Source organism: Strix aluco, chromosome 8 (assembly GCF_031877795.1).
Source record: "Strix aluco isolate bStrAlu1 chromosome 8, bStrAlu1.hap1, whole genome shotgun sequence".
Classification (NCBI taxonomy): Eukaryota; Metazoa; Chordata; class Aves; order Strigiformes; family Strigidae; genus Strix; species Strix aluco.
In genome coordinates, this window is record NC_133938.1 from 24,186,347 (window position 1) to 24,198,477 (window position 12,131).

Here is a 12,131-nt window from a genome sequence, read left to right on the forward strand (position 1 = left end):
TAGAAATCATCTTGTCCTGCTAAGCTTTACCAGTTAAAAATATGCTTTAAAAAAAGCTTTATGGTTTTTTTCAGAAAACATTTTATTATAGCAACAACGGCAAATATACATTTTATTTCCTTCTGCAAGGCACATAGCATATTCTCTATATCATTTAAAATAACTTTCAAGTGATTTTTAAAGGGATAAAACTAGGGAAAAATAGGTAATGACAGATTAACGGAATCCCTACTAACCAATTAGAAAATAAAATTCTGATTGAAAGGCAATTTACAGGCCCAAAATATTTTGGATTGTAATACAAGAAAGCTGAACTTAATTTTCCAAGTTACATTAGTTCATACCTGTAGGTCTGCAAAAGCGTTTTAAAAAAATACATGAGTGGCTTTTATACAAATTGCTACGATGCCACTATATTATGCAATTCGTGACTAAGGCTTCATCTCTTGAATATACAAAGAATCAAATATCCTATTAATAGTCCTTCAGTGTTTCATGTTACCAAGACATTCACTATCATCATTTAACACAGGATGAAAGAAAGGGTCATTGACAGATATTTTTCTAAAAGATATGTTCTCACTTGACAATATGTTGAACTGGAGCCAACAGCATTCACTGAGCTTTGAGGGAACATCTTTCTCCCAAGTACAAAAATTCAAAACCTTACTACAAAGATGTCAGTTCAGATTGTGTTTTACATATTGCCAGTCTTAGCAAACAGCTGGTATTTCACAATGCCTGAAGTCTTAAACTTGGCTTGTCAAAGCAAAATAAGAGCAAAGAAAAGGCAGCTCCATATGATACCAAGTGGAAAGTGCAGGGGAAAAAAAATAGCATATTTGACAAAGTACACATCCATTTGTACTTTTGTGTGAAACAGAATTTTTTAAATGCTGAAATAACACAGTGTAAGGTAGTACAAAACATTGCTATGGAGTATTATGGAATAATATGGAAGTACTGCAATGCTGTTTTGGAGCAACAGAAACAAGAATAAAAAAGTGTTTTGATGGGGGGTTTTGTTTGGTTCGGTTTTTAAAGAACTACAGATACAATTTTAGCATCAGGGGGAACGAGTTCAAAAAACGACACCCCTATATCAAGTAAAACTTAAAGAAACTGTCAGTGACCTAATAAAATGATACATCTTCCTCTGTAGTCAGAGATACCCACGCAACGCAGGGCACAAATCAGGACTTCCCCGCTTGAGACAGGCAGTGACGCACTCAGGTCCGGATGCGAGCTCCCTGCTCCCCTGGCACACGGCGGGTGCACAGAGGGAGCACACTCCAGCAAGTCTCCTCTGAAGCTACAGGCACTTGTCCTGTCCCCATCTGGGTCAGCTGCTGGTCAGGGAGCCAACATCACGTCATCAGAAAGCCATCTCTTTGCTTGCCTGCCTGCCTCTATTTTACCAATATCAAACTGTGTTCTGGAAGTCCTTCCTGACCATGGCTCTCACCAGCCCGCTAGCTGCTGCTCCCAGTTAACCCTCCTCCCCAGCACCCACACCAGTCAAGCCCAGGCTCAGCTATGCCAGGGCCAGGAGCTGCCAGGTCCCTGCTGATATGGCCCCAACTGATGCCCCACCACGCTCCCTGCAGGGTCCTCTCCCTCACCCCCTGCCCACCAGCAGCTGCCTTGCCTCTCGCCATGCAGCCCTTTCCCTCCTTACCTTCTATGATTTAATCTTTACACCTACAATTTAATCAGATCTTTTGACCTTCAAAGGAGAGTAGGAAAGGGATGTGGGCGAGAAATGCCAGATCCTCTTGCTCACTGGTGCACAAATTGTACCAACGTATTGTACTAACCCATCCTGACGTGCAGTGCTGCAGCCCGGTAAATAACCTCCCGGACCTCACAGTCCTAAGGCAGTACATTATAACAGAGACTGGCACACCACCATTAAATGGTATAATGCCATTACCATTAAAGAATAACAGTATATCCAAGACTGGTTTTCTGTACTTATCTTGGGATAAATCTTAAACTATTTTTCCTGTCCTCTCAAAATCCCCAATGTCTTGCTTGCCAACGCCCCCTTCAATCCAGCTTCCCAAATTTTCCTGACCATTCTCTCTAGTTCCATATTTGTTTCTTTTGATTGTTTCCTCCTATTTCTTATATATTATTCTTATATATCCTTTTCTCTCCCCTTAAGCCCTTTTGAATTATTTGTTTCTTTTCATAAGCAGTTCTTCAATTTGCCACTATCACAGGTCTCCCACCGTTGTCAGACAAGGCTCAGAAAATAACTTGGCTTCTTCCACATGACACAGCAGCATGCATGCTATACACAGACATGAATTTAAGTTATTCACTGCTGACACACACTATAGCCTCTGTGAGAAACCAGTGTGAATATTTTTCCTGTTAATGCATTAGACAGCTCCAACACAATAAAATTTTGTGCAGGAGGGAACATTTGAGACAATTCTTGGCAAGATGCATATGCTGCATTTAATAACTGTATGATAAATACAGCATGTAAAATAAGCTTTACAATACAGTACAACTGCATTTTCCCTTCCCCCCAACCAAAAAGAATCAAAGTGAATCAATTAAGAAAAAAAAATAATTTCATCAGTTTTCGAATACTATTTTCTCCATCTTCTTAAGGTAAGAAGAATTACCTAGAAAAACTGGGTCACTACTTTCATGTCAGTTGCTTTTCTTAGCATAAACCATAGAGGTCATATTAAGGTTTTGCTTTGAACAAATATTTGTTCAAAATATTTTACCAAGTCCAACATGTATAAGATATGCATATGTACACATAACATGCATATGGATAAATATATCTTTTATGGTTAATACATCTTATGGATATATCTTATGGCCAATACAGTTTTCATTTAGATAAATCATGGAAATAAAGTTAAATGCACCAAAAACCTTTAGTGGACTGAAGTACCAGCAAGTAAGCAAAGAGATTGAAAAAAAAAATCTGAAAAGTTCAGAAAAAAAATTTAAAATAATTACATTGAATACACACAGTCAGTTTTAAATAATTCCAGAAGATGAGGGTTTTTTGAATATATCTCTTCTTGCTACACACTTACAAAAATTGAACCAATTCCCAAACTGTTGTTCAAGCCCAAAAAGTTTTGCAGTTTCTGAAAAACTGTACTGATACAAATATATCTTTGTGGTACTCAACAACCTAGCACCTAACATAACAAGCAAACACAGAATAAGAGTTATGTTGCATGACAGTTCTCTCAAAGATCTCTCTGCCCAAGGAAAATAAATTACTGATATCTCACGACTCCTAGGAAGGGCCACAAGCACCACTCCGAATCCCTTTTATTTTCTCATTTAGCTCATTTGGTCCCTCCTAAATTCCCAGACCTAAATCACATCCTCATGCTCAGAGGTCAGGGCACCCACTCACATCCCACTCTTGTAGATAACACGCAGAGTCAAGAGACCATTCCTGTTACCTCCTTTGCAGAGCCATCTGGCACACAAAGTTTGATACCCTGACATTTGGCACACTCTCCTAGGCTAAAATTTGGAAGGAAAAGCAAAAAAATCTAGCAGCATGGCTGCAGGGAGACACACATGGGGGAAAGCACAGGGAGGCACACCCACCTGCAGGAAGCTTGCAGAGGTGGGATGCACGCTCACCGAGTTAGGGGCAGGAGATCAGGGTTATCGCTTACGGGGGACGGGGAAGCTCCAAGCCAAAGGCAGGATCAGAAGAAACCGAGAGGTATGTCTTTCGGCACACCCACATCCTGAGGCTACCTGATACCACTGTAACCAAGAACAATAAACTCCTGCTCAAAAGCTCAGTTGCCACACCAAAATATAACATGGATGACAAAGATAATGAACTTCCTCTGGACTACATGGTCACACCAAAAAAAGTAACTCCCTAAAATTAGAAAACATTTGAACTTTTAATACAAAGTGAGGGATAATTTATTTTTATTAGAATAATAGGAAATAGTTATTTTTAATATTTAATCTATGTCAACATCCCCTTTAGTAAACTCTCATGCCAGTATTGCATTAAGTGCAGTTTTCCTGTTTAGCAATCTCTCTCAAGTTAACTAAATGCCTTGCAAAAACCATTTCAAAACTAGTTTGCAAAGTATTAAAGATAAAAGATAAGCATTAAACAGATGGCATCTTCTGAAAATCCATCATAATCCGTTGGTTTAGATTTTATATTTCTGGTGATAAATTATTTAAAATCTTGTGTGATTATGATTAAACATTAGGATTAGTACTCTCTGTTATGGATCACTTCTATTTTTATTATTTGCACCAGCCTACATTAGCCAAGAGGCAGCATAGCATCTGAGGATTGCTACAGTGAACAGCTCCCATGGAAGATGCAGATGCTGAGCTGCAGTGCTCCATCCTCCATCTCACTGTCACCAGACACCTATGCCACAATTCAGGGGAAATCCTACAAGGCACTACCATGTCAGTCACACCTCTGCATTTCATTTAGCACATGCCCTCTTCCAGCTCCATCCCCAGTAGCTGCAAGGTTTAGTGCTTCTTCACATGGTGCCTGCAATAAGACTGCTTTCACAACACCAACTCTCAAGTCTGATTCAGGCAGACTCCCCTACAGTTAAAGCCCAAAGACATTATTTGATCCATCTTCCAAATTTCCTTTTCTGATGGCACATACACCGGTTGAAAACAACAACTAACGTTGCTAGCTCGTGGGAGTTCAAACAGCAAAGTGTTTTTGGGCCTTGACACAAGAGCTTCCTTGAACAGGAGAGCACCAACACTCTCCTGTTCTCTTCAGTCACAATGGAAAAAAAAACCTGGATGTGAATGTCCCTGAACCCAAGAGTTGCCAATCTCATATGAAGCCCACGTGTAATTTTTCACAGGGGACCTAGCACTGAGACACACCAGCTTCTCAGACAGGAGCTAGGCAGCATTCAGCTGCCAACCCGGAGGTGGAAGATTCATTGGCAAAGAAACAACACTGCTCCTCCTTTATATATGCGAGGTTTATACTTTCACATCTGAGGCTTACTTTCTGGAAAGCTAACTGACTGAATCAGCTTCTGTTCTTCAAAGGACAACTTCCACTAACCAGATATAAATATTTTCATAAGCATACAGAAATGCAGACAAAAACATCCAGCATTCAAATAGCTTCTCAACCCAATGTTTTGCAACCTAAAACCACCGAGACATTTCTCTTACACAGGCACAGATATCTCCAAAAAGGTAGGGGGCGGGGGTGAATCCATGAATTTCAAATGCATAAAACAGCCCACCCACGAGAACAGCTGTGACACAAGGTGCGTGGCTGATGGTGGGACAAAGGCATGCAGATCCCCGTGCTAGCCAGCCCATAAAAGAGAACATACCCGCTGCCATTTGGTCAAGCACATGTTCATGTTGCAATGCTCAGCATCACCAGCCTCAGTTTCTATTCCTGCCCCGAGAGCCGGCAGCAGTCGGGTGCTTACAAAGTAAAGCAACAGTGCTGCTCTTTGACTGAACGAGGCTCCAACAAAAAGCGGAACCTGAAGCAGCAGCATCAGTCACAATCCCTCTACACTTCTGATGTAGCTTTTAAGGGGTTACCAAGGTCTACTGAGCAAAGCTGATGAGTGTCACTGATGTCTGATCTGCCACGTTCCTTCTGAAAAAATAAATATGTAATGAAATGGAAGAGACTTGACTCTCTTATGTGAGAGGCCTGACATCTACTCCCAGGTCTGCCTAAGGCACCATCTCTCACTTTCCTGTTCTTTGGTGCTGCTGCATTTATAACTAGCCCCCAAGACATGAAAACTTGATCCGTAGAGAAAGGCCTGATAAATGTCAACAGCAGTAAGAGACAAGGCTAAAAATCACACAGTCTGCCTTCCATGAGGCCCATTTGTGAAGCCTTCATCCACCCTTTCTCATTCTCTGTTTTTATTGCTCAAAAACTGTGCGGTAAGAATCCCTTGAGCCATTCTGATTTTGTGGCAGAAAACAACATCAGATCAGGCAGTATGGGAGATGCAGCTCGATTCTAGAAGATGACAGGTAAGGGCCACACGAGGTTCAAACAGTTCAGCTAAGCAGTACAGACACAGCAGCATGTTTGGACTGACTGCACAGCCAGCAGCCAAGATGATTTCCATCCCTAATGCTAACTCTGCTGTCACCCCATGCCTCCAATGTCTATAAACCACTGCCCCACAAAGAAAAGGAGAGTTAGCTAGTGCTTCTACAAGACCCCAAGATGGTATGATGCAGGAAATGTCTTCGTGTACTGACAAGTATTATTCTGAAAAAACTCACAATTTAGGGCTCAACTCCAAGTAGATCTCACCAAATCAATAACCTTCAAGCCCCTGAGACTCCAGCATAAGTTACTGCTAAGACCCCTTTACAGTCAGCAACTACAAGCAACTTGCAGAATTTCAACCTACTACATTTTTAATAATTTCTGAAACTTTCACCGACTGATCCTTTCCAGCAGAAAGTATCTCCTCCAAGAGGCTTTTCATTAAACCCCACAGAACCTCACTAAGATGGCCAAACCTTGATCCTGCAGAAAGCAAAGGTAACATTCCCAGTAAATTTAATGCTGCATAGAGTTATCCATTATAGATTTTGATCCAGCAACAGTTTCTCCTATTTCAAAGGTGAAATCAGTGTAAGGCAGAAAGGCACCACTGGAGAGAGTGGCCTGCAGCACGGCGGAGTGCAGGTTCCTCAGGCGTACAGCAGACACACGGACAAGGAGGCAACTGTCACAGCTGTGAAACAATTCCAGTAGCTACATTATACAAAGTTCAGGTTCAACATACACATTATAAATAACCCAAGATCTACAATTATAATCCATAGTTCAAACGCACTTAGAGAAATAAAGACTAATCTTGACTCCCAAACCTGCTCTACAAAAGAAGACAGCAGAGCATCTTGATACTTATTTTTAGCAGACTGAAGGAGACCACCACGGTTTTAATTCATCAAAAATAAAACTAAGTAATATTGGTCCAGACAAGCAGCATTAATCTCTAACTGAAGTTGATTCAACGAGTTAGCCATCCGGAAAATACTGTGTAATATCACGAGGACACCTTTCTAGTTCATTAAAAAAGGGGGAATCTGTTTCCATACCTTTTATTCGTTTTAAGCAGGGCAAGAAACCATTTCCAACAGTTGATATGCAACGTATTTATAGGTCTGCAAGCTAAACTGAAAAAGGGTCAGTTTGGAAGCAGTCAATCTAACCACAATGAAAATATAAACCAGGGGTCTGGTACAGTTTAGCAAGTCCTGAAGTTCTCACAGAGTTTGAACAGTGCAGAGAGAGAACTTATCCGGATTTGTTCCGTTCAGAGGAGCCCACCCTCTGCACCTCTCCATCACACAGATAAAAGTATTGCCTCTGCGTAAGGAATTCAAGCAGGCACTTCAGCTCTCAAGCGCACAGGGACGGCTTTATACCATTCCCATCTAATACAAGGGTTTGGGAGTTTTCATTCTGACTAGCTGAAACATACCTGACACTTTTTTCCCTTTTTGCACTGTGGGCTTACAGAAAACGTCCCCTTGGTAGTATAATATAGCTGCTAAAAAAAAGGAATTAAAAAGAAAGACGATAACTGACTTTGTGGACAAAGCGTTCCTCCCAAAAGTGTAATTCACTACTGCTGCTTTCTGCCAGTGTTGTAAACGGGAATGGCAATTTTTACTCCTGTAAACCTAAAACAGAATCGTAACACTGAAACGTTACAAGGTAGCTATTTCTCAATGTTTTAAAACACACGAAAGGCTTAGAAGTTTAGTTTCCTTTCAGACATCTGCTCGGCTGTCACCGCCTGTGCAGAGGCACCGGTGTACGCGAAGCAGTGACAGGAAGTCATGTCTATAGAGAGCCTCTGCTCATTGAATAGTTAATACAATCTTACCTCGGTATCTGAAACCAGCTTTATGAGGCACAGTAACAAAACATCAGTCCCAACTAAAAAAATGCACTTAAAAGGGGATGAATTTAGAATTACACTTCATTATCATTTAACCAAAATATCCATTTAAAAAGCTAATTATAAAAGGGTCTGCAGAAAAAAAGGCACTAAAACACAGGCCAGCAGCTATCAAGAACACTATTTCTCCTTACTAACCCCTCGTTACCATTCAACTTCGCAGGGCGCAGAGAGAGGCGAGGGCCAGCTGGCAAGCCTTCCCACCGCTTCTCTCGCCCGCCACCCCCCCGGGCTCCCCGCGTCCCCCGGCTCCTGCCCGCGCCCCGGGCGGCCGAGACCGGCCCCGCTCCCCCCGCCGCGCCATCCCGCCCGCCCCTCCGGCCCCCCGCTCCCCTCTCGCGTGCCCAGGTAAGCCCCGGGCAACTCGCAGCAAGAGGCCAGCGTGCACCGCAAACTGCTCGGCCGAAGCACTAACGTCCCCAGCAAGGTTCGACTGCCGGCTCCGGCGCCGCTGCGCGGAACTCCGCCTCAGCACGGCCGCCCCGATGGGACGGGCCCACCTGGCTCCCGGCGGGGGCTCGGGCAGGCTCCCGCCCCGCCGCGGGCAGCGAGCCCTCCCGGGGCTCCGGGAGCCGCCAGCCCGCAGCTCCGGCCGCGCCCTCTCCCGCCGCCCGGGACGCGTCGAGCCCGCGGGACGCGCGGGGCAGGAGCCCGGCGGGGCTGGGGCCGCCCCGGGTCAGCCCGGCCGCGGCTCACGCTCGCCGCCGCCGCGGAGGGGGCCTGCGCCGGGCGCGGAGGCTCCGGGCGGCAGCCGGTCGCCGCCCCCCAGCGCCCGCACCCCGCGGCTCCCCCACCGCCCCCGCGGGGCCGCTCCGCGCCGCCAGAAGCTGCAGACAAAGCGCGCGGAGACCCGGCGCGGAGACGCGCGGGCGGCTCCGCGGTCGCACCTGGGACATCTGCGGGCGCAGGTTGATCTCCTTGAGGTTGATGGAGTGGCTGCGCAGGTTGTTGAGGAGCTGGCAGAGCAGGACGCCGTCGCGCAGCGTCTGCGCCAGGTCGAAGACCTGGGCCGTGTCCCAGGTCACCCGGTGGTTGGGCGGCAGCACCTTGCAGCTGATCAGCCACTGCCCGCACTGCTTCCAGGGCTCCATCCCTGCCACCGCGCCGCGATGCTGCGGCCGCGGCGGCCCCTGCTGCGCCCTCCCGCCGCCGCCGCGGCCAGCACGGCACGGCCCGCCCCCGGGTCCGCCCCCGGAGGCGGGGCCGCCCGCCCGGCACGGCCCGGCGCGGCACGGGTCCCGCCTGCGGGGCGAGCGCGGGGGGCAGCCCCGCCGCCCTCCCCGAGCCGACAGGTCCCTGCCGGCCCTCCGCCCGTCTGCCCGCGCAGCGCCCCCGGGCCGGGCTAAGTAGAACCCCCGCGGGGCGCGCCGGGGACCGGCGCCTGGGCGGAACGGCCGGGCCTGGGCTGTGGTCGGGCTTCTAGTCCTTCTCTAAGGGAACGGCCAAACCCTCCGAGGTCAAAGCAGCAAACTGTCGGGCATCATCAGACAGCCCTCTCAACTCTTCCTGGAAATGAGGGAGAATGTTTCATGGCACAGAGTTGTTTTCCCTCCGTTCTCCCCTAAAATGCTTTGCACTAACCGACTTGAAATTTATTTGCACTTTTAAGTTTGGAAAAAAAAAAATGACGGAATAGCTTCCAGGAACAAGCACCTGGAACAAGCTTCCAGGTAACTTCACATAAAAAATTATTCAAGTGATTTTAAGTTACTAAAGGTGATAGACTCCAAAAATAGACAATACAAAGACCAGAGTTCACAATATCATCTGCATCTCAAAAGCTATTTCATTTGGATTCCTGAAGCAGTGCCGAAACGAGTTTCTCAAAAAAAAAGAGTCACTTAAAAGGCTACAAAAACTGTTTTTCTCTATTAAAGTGTTCATAAAAAAAAAAAAACACACACAGAAAACACTTTTAAAGTACTATTAAAGGCTGATGTATGGGGGAAAAAACCCACAATCCAGGGTGAGAAAGCCTTCTAACAGCAGAAAACTAAAATGACCATTTGAGAAGGCCAACAACTATCCCTGGTTTTCACATCTCCTCTGTTAAAAGCCTGACACTTACTGCTTTCTAAACTCAGAATAATCCCACAAATGCTTTTAATAATTCCTGAAAGAATGAATACAGAAGTTCTGTTAATTAGCTGCAGAAACTGAAGCCTAGCAAGTTATTTGCATATTTCCATAAACTTAAAATGCTGATTCACTTTTTTATTTTTTTAAACAGGTGATATGTCTACTATTTCAAGCATTTTCCTGAGCAGACAGTTGTATTAACTTTGGATCATGAGTGCAGGGCTGCAGAACATGCCACGGGACAGCTCACCACTTCACATTACAATTAGCCAAAAAGAAAATAAGGATCCAGCTCCACCATCCATAATATCTGTGCCATCACCCAGCAGATCATGGGACGAGGTAAGTGTGCCTTAGCACCTAACTGGAGGCACAAATGTTGCTCAAGGACATCTAGGAACAGCATTTGGTTCCATTCCTAAAGATGCACAAAGTCGCAAGCAGTCAGCTTGCTTTTCAAACCCCTGCTTGCATTAGCTGGGCTCACTAACTAAAGGGGCTTCCAGCTTTGCCCAAGCACAGAGGGAGCTCACAAAAGTCCTCTGTACAGGTCAGGCCTCTCCGAGCAGCAACACATTTTAACAGAATATAAACTCCAATTAGCACCAAGTGATTTTGCATGAATAAAAAGATTCAAAGGATTGGTGGCAGTGCAGCTGATCTTAAACTCTTCAGAGTAACTCTTACACAGGAGAACATGAGCACTGCTTCCCTCCCCACTCTCAGCAGGTCCCTCCTGCTCAGTGGGCAGCCCATGTGGCCCCCGTTTATCAGGACAGATGTGAACTCTCTGTTTAACGACCTCAGCCCAAACACTTCGTTACCTGTAACAGGTGGCTCTGCCCACTCAGGGCAACACTTCAATTGTTTTATGCCTGAGCAGCTGGAGGAGAGGGAACATAAACATGTCATCAAAGTATCAGACTGACTACAACCAGGCAGAATTAGAGATAATTTAATTCCTAATTTAAATCAAAAGGGACTGAAATTAACAGCCTGCACTGTGATCATTTGGATATCATCATCCATCAGAAATTAACATCGGAACAATTTGATCAAGAATACAATAAAACACGGTCTCATAGTAACATTTTTTCTCTGTGACAAGTTAAACATGAAGTGATAAATGAATAAGAATTCGGTCGCACCGACAAGCTATCCACTCTCAGACTAGCAACAGCCATAACACTGAAGCAAATGCAGAAGGCAGAAAAAATTAGAAAAAAGAAACAGAAAAGCATCTGCACTATGTTATCCGCATCCCCACTTCAGCTGCCTCCAGCTAGGACCAGTGGTACAGCACCCTGAAAGCAACATAAACTGTTGGGATGCCTTTGCAGAGATACAGAAAAACGAGCACTGTTCTGATTCATAAACAGCAAAAAAAGCACTTCAGGCTAGTTGCTCAAATGGATCTAATCTTTTTACATGGTTTAATAGGAGCAATCCAACACCCCTTAATCCAAATTTTACATCCAAAGAATACGTATGCTTTAAAGGTGGTGGTTGGAATTCTAAGTATCTGACAAACCTACACTGCAGTTTTAAATTATTTATTAGTCATAGGCTGTTATACTGCAATATAAGAACTAAATCTCATTCAAAACCCATGGGTTTGTTCCTCTACTGTATCTCATGTAATCAACAGAGTGACATTCCTCCAAATGGAGAAGAATCCATATATCCACATACATTCCAGAAAATTAGCTCTCTACAAAGCCTTGAGAAGGGAAGGGGTGAATGGATTCATAGCCGAAAGTCATGGTCAGCACAGCCCTGCTAGAGCAGAAAGCTGACTGCTACTGAGGTTCAGGAATATCTGCACATTCACTTTCCTCCTCTCTAGCAGCACTCTTCACAACCTTCTTCAGCTTCCTACATTGTCCACTACTGGAAGGGGTTCAATTTTTCCCTCAATCCTAAATTTGTTTGTGTTCAAGAGCTACTTTTACATTGACTTATTTTTTGCTGTTAATAGATACAAAACCCAGAAAATCCTATAGCTCAAATATCAAGTGCTTTAAATGAACCAGCTGCTGAAGACATACCACCCTGTTGTTCTCCCCATAC

The 12,131-nt window shown here is 44.9% G+C and overlaps 1 protein-coding gene across 4 annotated transcripts in view; it reads right to left on the reverse strand.

Annotated features, from left to right (window-relative positions):
- VAV3 (vav guanine nucleotide exchange factor 3) overlaps window positions 1-9,126 on the reverse strand; it is a 202,070-nt gene extending 192,944 nt beyond the window's left edge. For all 4 annotated transcript variants that reach the window (XR_012624163.1, XR_012624162.1, XM_074832667.1 and 1 more), the window contains exon 1: window positions 8,870-9,126. Coding sequence is in view for 2 of the 4 variants with exons in the window: in XM_074832667.1 (XP_074688768.1) it covers window positions 8,870-9,073 (204 nt within the window). In the remaining 2 variants the exon portion in view is untranslated. The remainder of the gene's footprint in view (window positions 1-8,869) is intronic.
- Between the last annotated feature and the right edge of the window lie 3,005 nt (window positions 9,127-12,131).